The 21,589-nt window shown below is 42.5% G+C and overlaps 2 protein-coding genes and 1 long non-coding RNA gene across 9 annotated transcripts in view; 2 read left to right on the plus strand and 1 right to left on the minus strand.

The window, feature by feature from the left end:
• The window catches only part of NR2C2 (nuclear receptor subfamily 2 group C member 2), a 93,842-nt gene extending 76,741 nt beyond the window's left edge, over positions 1-17,101 (minus strand). The window contains exons 1-2 of one of the 2 annotated variants that reach the window (XM_082413477.1): positions 16,784-16,845; positions 3,581-3,664 (exon numbers count right to left, since the gene is read on the minus strand). In XM_082413477.1, the coding sequence (XP_082269603.1) occupies positions 3,581-3,640 (60 nt within the window). In that variant the 5' untranslated portion in view covers positions 3,641-3,664; positions 16,784-16,845. Of the gene's footprint in view, positions 1-3,580; positions 3,665-16,783 lie in introns of both variants that reach the window. The other variant, XM_082413476.1, reaches the window with a different exon arrangement.
• MRPS25 (mitochondrial ribosomal protein S25) overlaps positions 1-21,589 on the plus strand; it is a 229,285-nt gene that overhangs the window by 93,985 nt on the left and 113,711 nt on the right. The window contains exon 5 of one of the 6 annotated variants that reach the window (XM_082413494.1): positions 5,160-5,227. The exons of 4 other annotated variants lie outside the window; for them this stretch is intronic. In XM_082413494.1, coding sequence (XP_082269620.1) covers positions 5,160-5,212 — 53 coding nt within the window. In that variant the 3' untranslated portion in view covers positions 5,213-5,227. Of the gene's footprint in view, positions 1-5,159; positions 5,238-21,589 lie in introns of those variants that run through there. One more of the 6 variants, XM_082413499.1, reaches the window with a different exon arrangement.
• On the plus strand, positions 17,447-20,559 carry LOC309638042. Its single transcript, XR_014250971.1, has 2 exons — positions 17,447-17,559; positions 19,773-20,559. It is a non-coding gene; the product is annotated as an uncharacterized lncRNA (long non-coding RNA).

Below are 21,589 nucleotides of genomic sequence, written 5' to 3' on the forward strand. Positions count from 1 at the left end.
CCCCTCAAAAAGAAACCCTGTACTCTTTAGGTATCACTTCCAATATCCAGCCCTAGGCAACCACTATAACCTATTTTCTATCTCTATAGAGTTCCCTGTTCTGGACATTTCATATGAATGGAATAAGATAATATGTTGTCTTTTGAGACTAGTTTCTTTCACTTAGTATAATGCTGTCAAGATTCATCCATGCTGTAGCATGCATCAGTAATTCCTTTTTATAGCTGAATAATATTCTACTGTCTGGATATACCACATTTTGTTATTCATTTGTCAGTTGATGGACATTTGACTATTTCTACCTTTTGGCTATTTTGAATAATACTACTATAAACATTGGTGCACAAGTTTTTGTGTGGATGTATGTTTTCATTTCTTTTGGGTATATATAGCTTGGAATGGAATTGCTGGGTCATGTACTAACTTCATATTTAACTTTTTGAAGAACTGCCAGACTGTTTTCCAAAGTGGCTGCACCATTTTACATTATTACCAGTAATATAGGAAGTTTCCAATTTCTCCACATCCTCACCAACACTTGTTATCTGACCTTTTTTTTCCCCCCAGCCATTCTAGTGGATGTAAAATGGTATCTCGTTGTGGTTTTGATGAGAGTGGAAATTAATGAAACAGAGAATACAAAAACAATAGAGAAAAATCAATTAAATCAAAAGGCAGTTCTTTGAAAAGGTCAACAAATTCACAAATCTTTAGCTAGACTGACCAAGAAAAAGATTGAAATTACTAAACAGAATCAGAAATGAATGAGGAGAAATTGGTACTGACCTTAACAGAAATAAAAAGGATAAAAGAATACTGTGAACAACTGTTTTGACAATAAATTAGATGACTTACATGAAATGAACAAATTCTCAAAAAGGCACAGACTACTGAAACTGACTCAAGAAGAAAAAGACAATATGAACAGACCTATAACAAGTGATGAGACTAAAACTGGAACTAAAAAACTACCTGCAAAGAAGAGCCCAAGCCCACATGGCTTCACTGCTGAATTTTACCAGACATTTAAAGAAGAATTAATATTAGCTCTTCATAAACAATTCCAAAAAACAGAGAGGTCACACAGTTTGCAAGTGGCAGGATCAGGATTTAAACTAGGCAATCTGGCTCCAGAGTCCATACTCTTGACCACTATATTAAACTGTCTCTGTGAATAACTGAATAAATCGGAGCACATTATAGGACATCAAGTTGTTTGTTTGTATGATCCAACTTTTGTAGTTTATTTTGGTAATGTGACTTATCTCGTCCATAGGGAAAAAGGTTGTTCTGGGGACTTGAGAGAAAATCATTTACACTATTGACAATGTTGCTCTATCTCATTTATGGAGCAAAAGCATGGGACCTGCTAAAGCTCCTTATATGTTTTTATTTCAATGACTTCCCACAACAATCCCATGAGATAATAGGTTCTACTACTACTCCCATTTTCTAGATGAGAAAACTGAGGAACAAGGCAGTCACCCAGATAGCAAATGGCAGGACCTAGATTTAAACTCCAATCTGTCTGATCCCTAGAGAGCCCCCTTTCCACTATGGAGACCCTGTCCTCTGGTGTAGCCTGTCTCATGCCTGATCCCTGCAACACAGAGTTCTGGTGAGCAGATCCCCAGTCCTATTACTCACCTGCGTGTGCTTCTGGCGAACAGGCAGGGAAGAGGTTATGTTCCTTCACTGTCTGCTGACTGAATAAACAACTGTCCCCAAATGACTGCTAATAACTCCTAATTTAAAAACTTCATTCCCACTCAATTACTGTTTAGCACCAACATGATGAACTGTAGGCTCTCTTACTCATTTGGCTGATCTAATACTGTATATAGCTACCACACGTAGTTTAAAGTCATTAAGCTTGAAATTTCAAAATAATAGCATGGAAATCTAGGGAATATTTTAAATAGGAAGATTGCTTTTATTCTCCAAATTAATAATGCCTCCTACTATTTTGGATGTCTCCTCAAAATGTGCTTTTTGCCATGGGAAACAATAGTTGCACTAAATTAATACATGAAATTCCATTTCTTGATGGAAATAAGGCATCTGACAGAAAATTTTACCTAGCAAATTTTCTGAATACATACACAAAACTTGTATTATCCTATAAATTACTATAGGTCAGTACTATAGGTTACTATACTAACCTCTTCTCCTAAAGAATTAGTGATGACTTTTTAAGGCAGTGATCCACATACTAGTCTCCAAGTCAGTCTCAACTGGAAACTGTATTAAATGCAAAATAACCCTAAATATGTGAAAAGCCAACAATGATTTTCAAGGTAATTGTTCCTAAGACAAACTAAAGCAACATATAAACACAAGCATTTTAACCCCAATACTTTCACAGCTCTTTAGCTCTTCCAAAAATATAATATTTAAAAATTTGTAAAATCTGCTTTCAACTTCAGTTAACACTAACCCTTATTTGCTGGGTGAAAGGGATGATTATACTGTTGCCTTAAAGTCAATGGTTGATCTAAAATCTGAAAAGTCTGCTCACCAATTTTACTGGTATAAACTGGCATTCGTGTACTTATTTTTATTTAAAAAAATCCTTTCTTTAAATGTCCATCCTTTGATAAATCTGTGTCTTCACCTTAGAAATACAATTATTGGTTCAAAGACACAAATCTGAATCCTTCTAATGGCTCCTGTTTGCAGCACGATGCATGGTTTATTGGAGGAGCTTTGGAAGAAGTGAAACAGAACTGGGTCAGTGTGCCCTTGGCCAGTTACTTGTCCTTGAGCCTTGGTTTCCTCACCTATTAAATGGGAATAGCAATCACACCAAACCTCAAAAGGTTGTTGAGGACTGAAGCCCTTGCAGAGGGCCTGGTACAGACTGAAAAGATCTGGCCCTACTTCCCTCCGTTACACCTCAAGCTGCCTGAGCATTCCAAGCTACTTCATGCCTCTGTCCTGTCTTTGCATAGGTTTCTGACTTAGGATACCCGCCTCAGCATCTGCCAGTTTCCCACCCTGCTTCCTTAGGTCTAACAAATGATTACTTGCGATGCAAGACCCACCTCCAGGATTACCTTCCTCACATGGAGTTTCACGTCTCACCATTTTATAATTACTCCTTAACCAGGCCCAGAGAACACTAAAGGAAGAACCAATGGCTCATTCACCTCCATATTTCTTAGCACTTAGCAAAATCCCCAGTACATGGAAGAAGGTCAACAATGACTGTAGAATGCACAGAATCTGCTTTCCAGCATACACAGTATTAACAGAGTATCAAATGTGCAAGAAACTAAGAGCCTTTGACTTAAAACTATACTCACAAGTTTGACAAGCATCATTAGACTCTTAGTTTTTGTTCAAAGTAAAATCTTTAAAGTCACCTCATCGTATGCAGCCAGGTCACCTTATTCATGCAAAGAAACTTTAGGAGCAAATGCTCTTGTCATTTTCATTTTTCTTCAATGGCAGCATCCTGCTTTGGATTTGGCTCACATGCTGACTTCATTGGGACTGTTTTGAAAGAACAGCGCACACTGATGTACTTTTCCTTTTAAAATCAAGGGTGCCAGCTATTTTGCTAGCCCCTGTCACTCACCTCAGCCACCTGCTGGGTCCCCACTCTGTGCTGAACCAGCCCCTCCATATTTGTAGCCATGGTGAAGCAAGATCATTAGAGAACCTGTTTGGAAAGATGTAGCAACTTCTATCAGGTGGAGAGAAACCAGCCTACTTGAAAAACATCAGTAATCAAAATTCTTCTTTGGTACCATCTGGTGCAGATTTTGCCCTCCACAGACAACGAGCTAGCAGACTAAGCATATCTGGATAGGCTGCACCAGCTTCTTCGATTACAGGTACTAATATTAATCAGTAGTAACATTTCAATTTGGAAACAAGACTTGCCCTGGTAAATACAGACAAGGTGAATTTGGAACTTTATCAGTTCTCTTGGGTTGTAACAGCTCGGTTCACCTCTCAGGCAGGTGGGAATCGCACCTTTTTGGATAGCTCCTTGTCACAGTGTGCTGAATAAGAAGGTGGCTATCTGAGAAAGGTGTAAGATCAACTTCAATACAGAGCATTAGATTGCTATCAGCAACTGTACTTCTGTTACTAGTGACCAAGCAAGGAGCAAAACCCTGCCCAGGTGCTAACACACCTCACTCACGGGTTTAAAGACAAACACTATCACTAACAAAGTAAGAAAAGAAGTACGGAGACTGCATTACTAAAGTGGGCTAAGAACACGGTGCTTATAAATTTATCAATTTATATTTTTAAGTCCTCATTAAATTAGAAACCCAGATAATTCAGCTTTATATTATTAGAAAAATTATGCCATCATTTGCCTTAAATTGAGGAAGATCATCTAAAGTCCAAAAAGCATGCTAGTCTCCTGGGTCAGGATCACTTGAGTGCAAGCAGTGTTGATGAACAGACCCCCTGGTCTCTTCAGGTCATGACATAAAGATCCCCTGAATAGTCCCTAAACCCTTTCCAATTAACTCTACCACAAAAAATTCAGGATAAAGGGATTCCACTTTGGACCTAATTCCTGGACAAAGCAAAGACTTCATTATTGACTGCACAAATCCTATGGTTAATAGGAGTTTAAAGCTCTTGTATAATTTATTTTCAGCATTTATACATAAAATCTATATAGTCCTACCAAGTGTGTAACACATAAAATGCACACACAGTTCATTTGCTTGGCCCCTCCTCAATCACAAACTGGACTATTCTGCAATGCAACTTTACAAAACACTTTCCTATAGTTCTCACCTAAAGTATTATATTTGTAAGCACTGATGTCTATAAACTTTTTCCTTCTCTGGTAACTTTCTACATTATTCTATCCACTATTAAACAGCCACTTCTATTATCATAATTCCCCTTCAGATTATTTTATTGGCAAAATGGTAATGAGAGAGAAATGGGAGCATGAAACCATGAGGGACAAATATAAAAGAAATCGGCCCTGCCTTCAATGATCAATATCCTCTAAGAGTACATACTGCATCAACTGCTATAACGATACCAGGTCACCAGTGTCAGTGAATCATCTTCACAGGACAGGGTTAGGTCCAAGATTGGGGAGGCAGTGTTTCTGGTTATTTATTCTTTTAATAAGTATTCAAGACCTTTAACTTTTGCTTACTTTTCTTTGTTTCTAGAAGAAAAAGCACAGAGAAACACTGACTGGTCTTTTCCTCTACTCACAGTTTGATTCCAACTAATAAGGCATAGAGGAAAAAAGCATCACTTCACATGTACCAGAAAAGTCAATCAACTGTTGTTAAAAACACAACTATTGCATGTGAAAAGTCTAGATTTCTAATCTTTTTTTCCTCAAAACAGTAAATAAGAGCTCTCTAAAGAATCAAACGGACAAAGATAGCAAATAGATTATATTAAGAAATAAAACCCAAATATGCAGCTGTGACTATTAATTTTATCACTTTTAGGTGTTATTAGCATTTCTATTGCTGTTAACTGCAGTTTTATGCAAGAAATACATGAACTTGAGTATTACAAAAATATTGTTAGGGAAATATTACTGAGGATTAGAGTACAGAAATAACAAAGTATTAGAAAGGCATATCTTTCTATTGGGTTTCCCTAAAAGAGGTGCTTGATCCTCCAAGTTGTAAGGTATCACAATGTAAGAAGTAAGTAAAACAACATCCTCTGGTGATGTTAAGAAGTGAGGGAAAACATTTAACAAAGACTATGGATGTCAGGATGTCAGGGAGTAAGACTCACCTGAGAGCTTGTTTTACTGGCTACCGCAGCCATAGGCTGAGACACACAGTGAGAAGGAAGGGTAAAGCTTTGGAAAGGGTACTGGGAAGTGGTTATCAATGAGGGGGTGTCCTTCAAGAATGAAAAGCTCCAGGGAACAGTGGGTCGTGTCTACATATTCACCAGCACAATATAATTTTGCATTTGAAATTTGAAAAACAAAAAAACCCTATTGTTTTGCCAGTACAAACTAGACAAAGCACTTCAAAACAGCCTTGCTGGTAGAGCTAAGCAGGCTAATGTAAATAGTAACTAACACTTACTGAGTGGTTACTATACCCCAAGCACTGTATTCATAAGTACTCTGGACTGAACACTAAAGCAGCTCTTGGAACAGAAACATGAGTCTTCAAAGGCTGGCGCTTGACCCACTCAGCTCCTAACCCTGAAGTACTGCCCCCAACCACCACAATGTTTCCCAATTAATTAACCAAAGAGCTATAAAACCAAGTACCTTAAGTTAAAACAAAAACAAAACAACAACAACAACAAACACTACAGAATATTTTCCTATGGTGGTTTTAAACTAATCAAGTTCAACCACCATCAACCCTTGAAAAATAACTAGGTAATAAGTTGACCGCTGAGAATTACTAACAACAATAAGAAGGAAAAGAGGAGGAAGAGGAGGAGAAAGTCCTTGTCCTTTAAGAACTTAAGAAGGAAACTGCTAAGAGCTGTGCAATGTAGATGCTACAGAGTGTCCGAAGGAAGAAGCACCTCTGAGAGCAATGACAGTTTCACAGGAGAGGAGCCATTTAGACTAGTCTTGAAGGAAAGTGGGAATTTAGCAAGCAAACAGAGGGCGGATGGGAGAGAAGTCTAAGCAGAGCTCAAACTGCAGGTTATGAGGAGAATGGCACAGTTGAGGAACAGCAGGCAATCTGGTGGGGATTGTTGGAGAGGTCAGGGGAGGAGAGAGGCTGACACTGTAGACAATGAGAACTATCAGAAGTTTGGTAGGGAAATGTAGTGATCACATCTGGATCTTCAAAAAAAAAAATCCTTTGGGGGACAGTGTGGAGATGATAGAAAAGGACAGTCTATGGGAGGCCAGTTAGAAAGTGGTGGCAACAAACACTATGGATGCAGGCAGACTCTTAAACTTAACCTGAACTAGTGAGTCTTTCCTGTATAGCGCAGAAATGACAACAGGGCACAGTATATAAAAACTGTCATACAGACCACAGAATGGCGGAAGTGAAACTATTATTGCTTGGCCTCATGTGGCAGTAGGTTTTATAACATAAATTCTTTCAAATACAAGTAGATCAATATCACTCTTAACAGCAAAGATACAGAGAACACAATGGTGACTTTAATCAACTCTTCCAGACTTACGAAAAGTGTACAGCTGACCAAACTTTGCAACCAGAGTGTCTTTGGTTTCAGTGGAGGGCTACAAACCCCAATGCAGTGAAAGCTGGGCTCGAACCGGGAGCACCTGAATACCAGTGAGTTAGAGAACAGCCCAGCTATGCTCTCCACAGGGGCAGGCTGAGAGGCCAATGTCTCAAATAACAATAAACAAATCCTGGGACAAGGAAACTCTGTCTTCACTGACAGGAATGGGTGAGCCTTCCTTTCCCTTCACAATCAACTGATTCACATCATCCTTATTTATGTATTACGTGGCCCATAATCACATAACATTCAAAATATTTACTGCCTTGGTAGTTTGTCTTCTGAACAAATACACTGGGTTTAGAGGCTCTGGCAGGCACTAAGCTAATTTCTCTGATACTGAACTGCATGAGGTTATCATTAAGAATAGATCTTAATACATGGGGCTTCCCTGGTGGTGCAGTGGTTAAGAATCCCCCTGCCAATGCAGGGGACACGGGTTCGAGCCCTGGTCTGGGAAGATCCCACATGCCGCGGAGCAACTAAGCCCGTGCGCCACAACTACTGAGCCTGCGCTCTAGAGTCCACACGCCACAACTACTGAAGCCCGAGCGCCTGGAGCCCATGCTCCGCAACAAGAAAAGCCACCGCAATGAGAAGTCAACGCACCTCAATGAAGAGTAGCCCCCGCTCGCCGCAACTAGAGAAAGCCTGTGCACAGCAACAAAGACCCAATGCAGCCAAAAATAGATAAATAAAATAAATAAATTAATAAGAAAAAAAAAAGAATAAATCTTAATACAATGTAAAGGGCCTAACACTGTGCCTGGCACACAGCAGGCATGCAATGCATGGGAGCTACTACTAGCACAAATTTCAAAGAAATTTGAAAGCAACAACAAACTGTAAAATGCATATTATAATTAGGAATATGTCTCTCATTTTGACATAAGATCCACATGAAATTTAACTACATATGTATATGCATTATATGCTCATACAGCATTTATAACTGATTCTATTAAACTGCACAACTGAGTGAAATGAGATGGCTGAATTAGGATAAATCTCATAAATATTTAAAAATAAACCAATACCGAATAACTATTTGCAAAATAATACTGGGTTCAGAACTTCTTGATAGGCACAAGGTATTCAGTGTAAGTTTTACTATGCTAAGATTGTCAGAAGTCTCTTTATACTCATGGGAAAATAAAAACAAAAATATAAATAGCCTGGGAATTAAAAAATGAGAAATACATAGCTCAAGACTTGAAATCATAGATCAAGACTTGAAAACAGGAAATGGAAATCAAGTGACAGATTTAGTATAATTTAGTAGATGTTCATCAACATAAAAGATGCTTACGGGGATGCCTCTAAGGTCAAGTTGAGATATACATCCTGTCTGTCAGAAACCCTGACACTAGTTAGACTCAAAGATTACTTACCTTTTGGGTAAGGTGATTTCCTGTCCCCACAGGAAACTTGTTTCTTCCATATTACAAGTCTGGGCTACGAGAAAGGGGCAGCGATGGTATGTGTGTGCTGGGGCTGGGGAGATGGGTGAGCAGTGACTTGCAAGGAAGAGAAGTGGCTCTCATCTACATGGAGTTCCTAGCTACCAGAGCAGTGCAACAGGTCTCTGTGTGGAGACCTTTCCTAAAATATCATTGTACAGTGTGGGTGGCTTTCCTCGTTTTACCAAGGGCCCAAGTGTAAGGGTGAAACGCACCTTCTTTGTTTCTATTAGTGTGACCCAGGGGTAGACGGATGGAAGGAAAGCAGGACACATTTTCTGAGAACCTACAACGTGCCTTATGTCAAACTAGGCATCATTTAATCCTTAACATACCTTCTGAGTAGGTATTATTAGCTGCACCAATGCAGACAGAAAAAAACGGAGACTTAGAAGTTTAATCAACTTGTTCCGAGTTATCCAGCTGGAAAGAGGTAAACCTGGGATTCTAACTCAGGTCTCTTTGCCTCTAAAACCTCTGCACCAGGGACTTCCCTGGTGGTCCAGTGGTTAAGACTCTGTGCTCCCAATGCAGGGGACCCAGGTTCGATCCCTGGTCAGGGAACTAGATCCTGCATGCCGCAACTAAAGATCCCGCATGTCGCAATGAAGAACCCCCATGCCGCAAATAAGACCCGGCGCAGTCAAATGAATGAATGAATGAATATTTTAAAAAATAAAATAAAAAATAAAACCTCTGCACCACAGCACCCTTCAAAATAGTTTCCCAGAAGAGGAAGTCAAGAGAAGAGAATTTTAAAGAGTGACAGGAGACCAATTAATTATCCAAAGGAACAAACTGCTTACATCAATAAGCTTGATCATTTAATAACTCATTTATATAACCACTAATTCCTAAATATGTGATTGATGTTTCAGTATTACTCACAGAAATTTCTGACCTAGCTCCATTGGGACAGTAACATGACAGTTCCTTCAGAACTTGAACACACCTTTCCCTTAAAATTTTACCTACATAATAATCATATTGATTCAAACAGTGAGGATAATTTTACCATCATTTTTAAAGTAAAATTTTTTACTGAAGTATAACATGCAAATACAAAAGTGCACAAATCATAAATGAAAACAGCTCAATGAATTTTCATTCAGAGAACAGAAACATGCGAATGCCACTCACATCAGAAAATAGAACATTACTAGCACCTTAAAAGGCTCCCTTGTACCCCCTCAGAGTCCCTTACTTCCCTTCTCTCCTGACTTTCACTATCATGGATTCGTTTTGCTTGTTTTTGAGCTATATGTTAATATATTTTTTGTGTGTCTGGCTTCTTTTCCTCATTAACCACAAGTAGTTAGTGCATTTTCATCCCTGTATAATATTCCAACATATGACTATGCCACAATTTACTTATCCATTCTATAGCTGATGAACATTTAGATTGTTTCTAGTCTGGAGCTCTTATGACTGGTGTTCCTATGAACACTCCTGTACCGACGGTCCCTGACTTAGGGTGGCTTGACTTAACGATTTTTCAACTTTATCATGGTGTGAAAGTGATATGCATTCAGTAGAAATTGTACTTTGATTTTTGAATTTTGATCTCTTCCCGGGCCAGCAGTATAGTTACGATCCTCTCTCGTGATGCTGCGCAGTGCCAGCTACAGTTCCCAGTCAGCCACATGATCAAACAACTGCTACACTTAACAACTGTTCTGTTTTTCACCTTCAATATAAATTACTGGAGATATTCAATACTTAATTATAAGACAGACTTTCTGTTAGATGATTTTGCCCAACTGCAGGCTAATGTAAGTGTCCTGAGCATGTTTAAGGTAGACAAGGCTAAGTTACGATGTTTGGTAGGTTAGGTGTATCAGATGCATTTTCGAATAAATTTTCTTTTTAATTAATTAATTAATTAATGGCTGCGTTGGGTCTTGTTGCTGCGCGTGGGCTTTCTCTAGTTGCGGCGAGTGGGGGCTACTCTTCGTTGCGGTACGTAGGCTTGTCCTTGCAGTGGCTTCTCTTGTTGCGGAGCACAGGCTCCAGGCGCACGAGATTCAGTAGCTGTGGCACGCAGGCTTCAGCAGTTGTGGCTTGTGGGCTCCAGAGAGCAGGCTCAGTAGTTGTGGCGCATGGGCCCAGCTGCTCCACGGCATGTGGGATCCTCCCGGACCAGGGCTCAAACCCATATCCCCTGCATTGGCAGGTGGACTCCTAACCACTGCGCCACCAGGGAAGTCCCCTCGACATATATTTTAAACTTACAAATAACCCCATCATAAGTCAAGGAAGATCTGTACATGCCTTTTGATGTAATGCTACCTTTTCTTCACTTGAAAATTTTCCTACTTTAAAAAATTGACTGTCTTTTACCATTTCAGAAAAGAGACGTATGTTATAAATTTAAAATTTCTTTTAAAAAGCTGTACTGTATTAATTATGTCATCAAACATATTCTAATTATGTCTTTTCAGCCAAAGGCTGACATGCACTTTGAGATATGTGCTTTTAATCTTGGTAAAAGGTGATTTTTCAGTAATTCCAGGTTTATTCACCTAATCAACCTAGTAGAAGGAAGCATTATTGCAGAAGCAATGGAGGAGTGGAGAGAAAGAGAATGAGGGCAGTACAAATAATACATAATCAGATTCACTGTACAATAAATACCACCAGGGGAAATGCAACCTGAAGCCTGCTGGCATTGTTTAACTTACGAGCCATCCAATCTCAGCTGTCTATCTTTCTCAGTGGAGACCTGCCTGCCACATAGAGGTAGGCAGTTATTGGAGTTTGTATTGGAGGTGCATGTGTGGACAGCCAGGTAAGAAACTTTTCTTTTTTTTTGGCATAGCTTCTATTCAAACATGAACAACAAAGGTAAGTAAGGTGGCTCCCAGTAAAACCATAAAGCCTTCAAGTTTGTGTCTGGCCCTGCCAGCCTCTCATTTCTCTCCCAACTCTTTGAATAGCATTCACTTCATTTTCCAGGCCCCAACACCTTCTCTCATACCTTCCACTAATCCAAAGAGAGAATGATATGCTCTTCTATCGTTGGCAGAAATTCCCCCCTATCAACATGTTAACACTTCCAGGGATTAGAATCATCAGGGTTACTGTTGATAATTTTGGAATGAAAGGTTTCACCTCCTATTATGGACTTCAGGCCTCTTATTAGAGTGGAAGAGGTATCACACTCTGTCCCTGAGGCTGGCTTTCATGATTATAGGCTACCTGGAGTCCAGGGGTAATCAGAAAGATAGCTGAGCATCTGAGCTAGCCTATTCCTTTCCCATCCTTAACAATTCCCTTCCCGTCCCTCTGCTCCAAGACTCCCAGATGCTGGGGTATGAATTTGCTCTTTCTGTCCCCCTAACAATGCCCTATGCCAATGCCCTGATCTGGACTTTAATGTCTTCTATCCACTCCCCCCACCATCACTGTGAGCTATGCTAGTTGACTGTTCCCAGGGAGTCTTGCCTTTTTGTACAGAGCCCCTGCTGCTTAAAGCTCTAGCATTCAGGGCACCTGAAGAAAGGATGGGAAGTAGCAGCAGTGCGTGACAAGGGATATGGGGAAGGAATGGCAGGATGGGACAGAGTCACAAAGAGAATCTCAGCCCCCAGGCCTATTAGGTTGAGGCAAGTGAAACTCCAACAGGTAAGAGCGTATCTTTTACAATGTGTGACAGATTAGGTTAAAGATGATAATCATACATGGAGGGAAAAAGTCTACATCTAAGCTCCTCATAACCAGCAATAAAGTGAAAAGAGATAAACTAACCTCTGACAGGTGAGTTTTGCAACAGGTGTGAGGCTAGACTTGATGAGCCTTAAGACGGATTCCTTCCCAAATTCCCCCTATGCAGTATTGATTAAGGGGGACTAGTATCTGCTCTAGGAGGTGCTTTGGGACTAAAGGAGCACATGGCACATAGGTAAGCAGACTCGAGGGTAAAAATCCCAAATGAAAGCCCTTAATCTGTGGAGACAGTCAGGCAGCTAGACACATGAGGCCAGTGTTCAGGGCCAGCGCTGAAGGTGGGCTGATCCACACAGGCTCACCTGCCTTGCTCTCTATGCCATCTGGATAACAAGTGGTCCCTGTTTCTGACCCAAGTCTCAGTGTTGGCTCCCCGCCTCCCCATTTTACAATTGGGGAATGTATAAGCCTCAGAGAGGCTACCCACTCAAGGTTCCAGAGACAGGCGATGCACTGTCACTTGACTCCTTGGAGACAGATGCTAAAACTTCCCAGAAGTCCTCATGAAGTGACGTTATTACACATAGGGTTTTTCTTCTTTCTGTAAAGGCATATTCATGAAAACAAAACTTCAAGGTCACCGTAAATACAACTGTTGAAAGCAATAAATAAGTAATTTAATGGTATAAGATAATATACACATATATATATAAAAAAGTATATATATATATAAAAATATATATGTATATACTTAGCTTTCTCATTAAACTATCGGTTCTTTGGTTACCCTGAATTAGGTAGTTCAAGGAATCAAAAGTGTTGGATTGAACAAGTGATACCAAAAAATCCTTGAACAGGATAGAAAATAAACATCCAAAAATAAATAAATAAAAGGGTGACTGTTGTTTTAAAAATACCAGAACATTTTATTTGTAAAATCTGTATTACATAAGTCAACAAAACTTTTCTATTTACCACACTTTTAAGCAGAAGCTTGATATACACCTGGCAAGATGTGCTTTTAAACTTGGTAAGGCAATTACAAAGTGATTTTCAATAATCCCATTGCATGAATCAATTTATCTTTGGAAAGATAACTATTTTAAATTAATGGCTACAGAGGCTGAACTCCCAATTCTCTGCAAACCCATTAAGTCTTCTTCTCTGTTCTTTGATCCCCTGTGATAGAATAAGACCAGCATTTTTTATTTCAAGAAAATCACACTGGTGCTTTGATTCTTCAGTTAAAGTAAATGGCATGATTATATTTGGCTGTTTATTAATGAGCTCCATGCGAACTGATTAACTTTCATGTAATTTACCTTGTAATACAACTAATTATTAAATTATCTATTTCTTGTCTCAAAAAGACCCCCCATAAATCAACACATTAAGTGTGTAAAAAAGGATTTATCTGGGTTATCTTACCCATATTCAAGTCTGCAGGCAGTGCCACATCTGTGAGGAACCACTTCCTGAATTCATCCAGATACCATAACAGATATTTATTTTATTGCTGGCACTACTTCTGAATTGCTAACAAGCCCACATAAAAAGGCACCATCAAAAAAAAAAAAAAAAAAAAGGCACCATCAATGAGCAGCAACTTAGTTAGCAGTGATATCATAAATTATAAACAATTCATTCACTTAACAAGTAGTGCCAGGCACTCTGCTAAGTGCTGGAAATATAATGGTGCCCAAAATGATTCCTGCTCTCATAAGGTAAGGGGAACAGGTATCAATCAATCAATCACATTATGGAGTGTAACTATGAAATGAGACAAATGTTAAAAAGGAAAAGAACACAATGTAAAGTAAAAGAATCTGATCTAGACTGGCATTGGGCATCAGAGAGGGATTCCCTGAGGAAGTGATGCTTAAGCTAACATGTGCAGGACTAAGGTGTATGGGGGGCGGGGGGCAGGGGGCAAATGAGGATTTCAGGCTGAGGGAACATCATCTGAAAGGGCCTGGGGTACAGGTAAGCCACACTGTCAAGGAAATTGAAGGCAGGGCGTGTGTTTCGTGCACAGGGAGCTAGGGATACAGGGATAAGAAAATGATGTAAAGTCTTAGAAAGGTTTTAAAATAGGGAGCAGGCAAAGGACCTCTACCATTACGTCCTGCTAGGGCTTTAACACTATAATGCCTGTAAGAGAATTTTGTAAATTGTAAAGCACACCACACTTTTGTTAATAGTATTAGTTACACTACTTTGTTTTCTAAATAAACTTTTGGTCTGGATGCCAAGTGACTAGCTGAAAGCAGAAGAGCCAAAACTAGTACCCCAGTATTCCAATGCAGTGTTTTGCCCCTACACCACACTGTCTAAAAATCTCATTGTTTGCATCACTTAACCAGTCCAATGTCTTTACCAGACAGCTAGTGCTTCATGACAACAATAACTCCAATTGTGAGCATTTACTATATGTCACTTTTCTAAGCTCCTTATTTACATTAAACTCATTTAATCCTCAATTCTAGAAAGAAGGTTCTATTTACTGTCCAGATGAGAACACTGAGCCTCAAAAAAGTTAAATAACTTACTCAAAGTCACAGGGCTAGTAAATATTGGCACTGTTAACCACAACACTACTTAGCTTCTGCCTACAACATTTTGTGTGTGTATGTGTATGTGTATGCAGATGTATTAGGGAAAGAGGGAGAGAACAGAACTCAGGTGTATGGAACTATATTCACATACTTGACACCCACCAATGTCTTAGTCAACTAGCGCCTGGGTAATACGGGGGCTCAGCAAATATTTGAGGAATTGAGGATGAACACAAGGGAATGACAAAGGATTTGAATCTGGAAGTAAAGTGATTTTCTGAGGCTTTCCACCAAGTCATGTATTCAACAGCTATTCATTTCATGGCTATATTTTCCTTGACTCTCTCGTTGAATATTAGAGATTTATTCTCCACTACCTTTGTCATATTTCACAGACCTCAGCCTGGAGATAGAGGAGAATAATGGACGGGACAATGAACTAGTTCTCCAGCCTCACTCACACCAAACGCCTTCCCTCCTGGGGCTTTGCACTTGCTGTTTTCTCTCTCACGCTATTCCTTCCTTGGGTTCCTCCATTCAAACATCACGTCCTCACGGAGGCCTTCCCCGACCCTTCAATCGCAGTTGCGTCAGACCTTCAACACATCATCCAGTTTCACTTCACTTCCTTCACAGGATTTACCACTCTCCGAAATCACCTCTTTAATTGTCTATTCACCCTACCCCCAATTATAGGAGGGCAGGGGCCTGGTCTAGCTGGTTCTCTGGATGTATCCCCAGTGCCCCAGACTAAGCAAATAGGTATGTAATCAACGAATGATAAGAGAACACTCCAGATTCCTCTCTGTTCTCTCAAGCCCTCAATACCCTTAGCCTTTCCACTCCGGGTGGCTCCACACTCCATTTTCAACAACAACACCATTTTTGCATTACTCTGAGGTTCGGAAAGTAGCCTGGACTCCATTTTCTGAGTTGAGCCCCTCAAACGATCTGAGAAGGAAGGTCCGGCCTGGCAAGAACGCCCATCCTCCCATTTCACAGTCGATGAAATTGAGCTTCAAGGGGAATATACGGGCAGGAGCCCTAAGGTGTCCAGATTCCAAAAAGCCCTTCCCACGAGCCAGCGCCCTGGGTTCAGGATGCTTCATCACCTTTATTACTATTGTTCCACAGCACTCATTCTGGACGCGTTCCACGCGGAGGACGCGCCCGGGCCGTAGCCGCGCGCCCCACGCTCACCCGGCCGCGCCCCCGCCCCGCCCCCGGCGCCCCGACCCCACGTCGCGCCCCGGCTTCTGCTCCCACCCCGCCAGGGCTCCCGCGACGCGCGGGGACCGCCCCCTGCCGACAGAACCAGTCAGCAAAGCCTCGGGGGGCGGCGCCCCGGGGGTCCCCGGCCCTCCTATCTGGGCGCCAACTGGCCCGCCCAGCTGTCGCTCACAAGCTCGCGCCCCGCACCCGCCTTCCTCCCTTTCCTCCACCCTCCCCTTCAGGAAAAAACGGCGGTTGGGCCGCGGCGGTCGCCAACTGCGGGCGGGAAGCGGAGGGTAGAGAAACCGGGGAGCGAGGGAAGGAGGGACTGCAGGAAGGAGGAGGCGATAGAGGAGGAGGAGGGGAACCTGGCCCAGCAGGAGCCATCTCCGCCGAGAACAAAATGGCGGCGCTGGCGGAGGGCCAACTGTGAGGCGGGGCCGCGGCCGTCCCCTCCGCCCCCACCCTCGTGCCGGCCGGGCCGGTCAGGGGTAGCCCGCTCGCTTCGCCGGCCGCGGGCGGGGAGGGGAGGGGAGCGGCCCGGCCCACTATGCAAAGCGGTTGGCGCCGGCGCCGCCGCCCCGTGGCAAAGGTAAAAGGGTCGGGTTCAGCCGCCGCCGCGGCGCCTCCATGTCCGCGCGCCAGGACCGCCCCCTCCGCCGCCGGCCCGAGCCCGCCCCGGCCTTTTTTCAATTTTACCTCAGGATTTGGCGCCAAAGCGACCTCGAAGCAGGTCCCGTGTCTGCGGCGGGCGGCCCCCGGCGCGGAGGGCAGGGCGCGGGGAGGCCGGCTTCCCGGCGTCGGCGGATGGCGGGAGCCCCGGGCCGCGGGCTCGCAGGTCAGCGGGCGAGAGACGAGACGCCAAGGTGGGAGCGGGGCGGCGCGGGCGGGCCCGGAGGCGCCGCCGGGGTCGCGAGGAAGGAGGGGTTTGTTATTGTTTTTGTCAGTGAAAGGTCAGAGTTCGTGACCCCGGTGCCGCCGCCGCCGCCGCCCGCGCGCTGGTAGGAGGAGGGCGAATGTTCTTCTTCCTCTTCCCAGAGCCAGCCTCGCCGTGGCCGCGGGGGGCGGGCGAGCACGCGATTGGCTGAGGCGCGCGCGCGCAACGGAACGCGGCGGTCGCGCTGCTCCGTCCGGCCCCTTGGCGGCCCGGCCCGGGCGGCGGCGGCGGCGGCAGGCGCAAGGCTCCTCGCAGTCCGCCGGGGTGTCTGCCCGGGCTGGGCCCGCGCCGCTGTAGGGCCACCGTGTAGGTTAAATGCTGAGGTCGTTGGGGTAAAGGGTTGGTTGGTCGTTTTCGAAGGCCAGGAACGCCGGGCACCGTTATTCGGGGGCCCGCGAGCTCCTTGAGGCCGGGTAGGGGCTATGTTCTCACTGTGACGTCCTCCACCCCGGCTCCCGCCGAGCTGAAACCTCTGTGTTGATTGAGGAAGCAATAACAGAGCGGAGAGCCTGTACGTCGGAAGCGGGTGGTTTGTTGGGTGGGTATTGAACTGTTTGTGCCCTGCTCGGTATAGATGGTCCGAGGAGGCACCAGCTTCTGAGAATATCCGGTCAAGTGCATAAAGAGTATCGCGATTTGAGACGAGTAAACCATGCTTAAGTGTGTATTAAACTCTTTGCAGAATTGCTTAAATTATATAAGTACAATTGCTTCTCTTGAGCGTATGAATCTTGGGTTGTAGGTTTTCATTAGCTACTTCTCTCTTTTAAGTGGTTTTGACTTGCTTTGGAAGGTGTGGACCACTGTTTTATCAGAGATGCCCTAAAGTGCTTAGGCCAGACTCCTTGATCACCGTGCTTTCTCTGTAGGCCGAAGATCCTCTGCTAATTGATTTTTTTTCCTGCACTTTTCATCTTTATTATGAATACTGACTCCAAGGTGGATCGTTTAACCTTTTTTCTTAAACAGTGGCCATTTGGGCTTTTATCAGTGTGACCCCAAATTTGAGTATTTTGTCCATAATCTTGTAAAATTTTTGATAGGAAATGCACCCATTTTCCTTTCTTGTTTTCACCTTGCAAGGAAGTAAGTGGAGAAAAAGAGTTAAATTTATAATGTCAGGGTGAACCACAGACCCTGAAGCTGGAAGGGGTCTCAGAGATGATAATGGTCCAATCCTCTTCTGGCAGAAAGATTTTACAGGAGAGGCGGATGAGACCAGAGAGGTCAAATGATATGCCTAAGGGAACACAGTACTTTGATGGTAAATCCTTGTAAACATGGACTGCTTTGTAATTGTGTACTTTTTTTTCCCCCAAAATTGTTTTTAATGTTATATAATACTTCTAGATATAGCTTTAAAATACACACTTAAATGAGTTTTAAGGGTTTTTTTTGGCAAACAAATTACAATTGTACTAGATTTTGAAATGAATACTAAAAATAGTTAATGTTTCTATGATGGCTTATAGTTTTCTTAATTTTCTCCATTTAATACTCAGCAATTCTGTGAACAAGGCACTGTTATTTCATTTTACTAAGGTGCAGGAACTGATACCCAGATAAGTGAAGCGACCTTCCCAGTGCTACAGGTGCAGAAAGTGAAGCCAGGGCTCTAATCTAGTTCTTTTCTCCTTGAGGTTTATGTTGTAAACCATGCTGCATCAGTTTGCTCTGTTTGTAGTAGTATTCAGTAAAATTTCCAGTTAAAACAGGGGTCCTCAACCCTTGGGCCGTGGACCAGTAGTGGTCCGTGGCCTGTTAGGAACCGGGCCGCACAGCAGGAGGTGAGCGGTGGGTGAGCAAGCGAAGCTTCATCTGCCGCTCCCCATCGCTCGCGTTACCGCCTCAACCACCCCGCACCCCTCCTTCTGTAGAACAATTGTCTTCCATGAAACCGGTCCCCGGTGCCAAAAAGGTTGGGGACCACTGAGTTAAAAGGTTAGCTGTTCAATATTAAAAGTAATAGCAAAGTTCACAATCTTGATGGGCTTGAGCACTTTTCCTCCCCTGAAAGACAGAAGCACATGTACATACACACACAGATTGCAAACAATATCAGCAGGTAAAAGGCTTCTGCAAGCTGAGGGCACCACTGCCATAGTGCTATTTTTTGTTCCATTGTGGTTTTTGGTAGAAGCTTTTAGTGAGAACTCTTAAATGGCTTTGTAACACTTGATGGACTTTATAATCACAAAATTATACATGTTGTGTTATACTAGCTATACTTTCTTTTTGACTGTTAATATGATGTATCCACATTTGCATTAACAGTGCTTTTAACGTTTTATCAGCCTTTAAAATAAAGTGTTCTTAACTGTGGAGTGTACTTCAGAACTGCCAGGCCCCCCCGTTGGGTCTGAAACTGTAAGCTTTGGGTGGGGCCTGGCATCAGCACTTCTACTGAGCATCACAGATCATTCTGATGCACACTACAGGCCCAAATCACTGATCTAATTCCAAAAATGTGTGGCAAAAAAAAAGACAAAACTTTTTGTTTAACGTTTTAAAAGAATCTTTTTTAACTCCTTAACTATGCCTGAAGATTACTCATTGACAGGGCCAGTGGCTCAGAGGGAATGATATATCCAGCAGTACCCAGCCCTTGTGTGTGCATCGCCTCAGCACCTACCCGTACTGAGCCCTGTATCGAAATGTGCCTTGTCCCACTCCATCTCAGCCCTTAACACAGTACCTAGTACAGAAGTACAGAATGGGCATGAAGTGGGCATTTCCTTTTTTTTTTTTCAGCCGCACTGTGCAACATGTGGGATCTTAGTTCCCTGACCAGGGATCGAACCCGCACCCCCTGTGTTGGAAGGTGGAGTCTTAACCACTGGACCACCAGGGAAGTCCTGCAGTGGGCATTTATTGAATGAATGCTTTTCACAGCAACAGTGTATGGTAAACAGTGTTCATATCATCATCCCATTTTTACAGATGAACTCAGTGAAAACAAGGTTTTGGTGACTTCCTGGAGCTGAGATATGAGCCTGGGGCTTCCAGCTCCCTACACGGTGCTTGTGAATGAGATCCAGGTGTTCCCACCTCTGCCCTCTGTGGTCCTCTGGGCAGGTCTTTTTTCCCACAACACTTAAGCAGTCTGTTCTGCAATCATTAACTGAGAGCAGGAACTAGATCATGCGGTTTCATTTTGTACCTAACAGAGTAAATGTTTTTTGCCATCCAAGCTTATTTTGAATTTGCATTTAAATGATAAATGTTGAGTCAATGAAAATCAAGTTTTGACTAAACAATAGTTGTAGATGTGCTAAATTTTTAAAATTACTATTATCTAGTAGAGTTTTTTTTTTTTTACCTATAAGGGTATGGCTTTTGTGATAGTGTAAATAATGTTTTTTTTTATTTTCATAGACTAGGAAGACAATAATTACCTTCGTAAGTACTTATGTATATCTATGTCAATTTTTCTATAAAAGCTTATGCTTTATTACTATATACAGTAATCAATTTCTGAAACTTCTGTTTGTCATTTGTATAATTATGACATGTTTATAAAATAAACTTTTAAACCTCACGTAATTGTTCCTAGCCTTTTTTTCTTTTTTAAAAATCTGGTACCTGAATAGACATAATCATTGAATACCAGATTGCACATTCCTTACACTTACACATTATCCTGTTTAATCTTCATAATAACCCTGTGAAGTAGACGGTATTATCTTTTTTTTCTTTCTTACAACTGAAGAGGCAGAGGCCTTTAACAGAGGAAGAACAACTTCGCCAAAGTCACGTGGCTAGCAAGTGGTAACGTTTATTAATAGTTATTTCTGCTTATTTCTTCTCTTCTGTCCTTGAGGACTTCGAAAGGAAGAAAACCCTCTTCTACCCACCTCCGTGATTCTGTCACAGTCAAGCTCTGTCACAGTAGAAGGTTACTTGAGGAGGTCTCAACCTCTGTATCAATGGCCCTTGTTCTTCCCAGGAAGAGAGACCAACCCTGCAGTGGATGGATGGTTCTGGAACACAGGAACACTGTCAGAGTGAGTCCTGAGCCCCTCCAGAATGGCTTTTATTGAGAGTTATGACCATTTGGTTTCTGACCTGGGGCTTCCCATGCCTTAATAAGTTGTACTTGGCTCAAGTATCTTGGAAACATGATGGAAAATCAGATTATCTTCTCAGAAAAATGCACCTGCCCTTAGTCCCGTTTTAGAATAGGCTCAGGAGGATGTCTTGTTTTTAAATGTCGTCTAATTGGGACTCTCAATCTTTAGGCCTGGAGTTCTTCACTAACCCAGCACCATCTCAAGAGCGAACCCACTTGGGACTACCAGCCTTTCACTGATGAAGTCTAAAAGTTAAATAGTAGCATTCCTTGAGGTTCTTAAAGAAATTATTTCCACCCCACAGCCTGTTCACTGCAGGCCAGGGAATGCACCTCGAAGCAGAGGTTCCTTGGAAAAGCCTCTCCCGTAAGTGCTTTGCTTTGGATCCTGCCCTTTCCCTTGGGGAGAGATGGGACGCTGCCTGAGGCTTCTGGCTTTCAGGAGGCTCTGGGTACACTGTTAAGACTGAGGGTCTAAACAACAAATCCCCTTGGTTTT

The sequence above is a fragment of the Balaenoptera physalus genome, assembly GCF_965194825.1.
Source record: "Balaenoptera physalus genome assembly, chromosome: 11".
Classification (NCBI taxonomy): Eukaryota; Metazoa; Chordata; class Mammalia; order Artiodactyla; family Balaenopteridae; genus Balaenoptera; species Balaenoptera physalus.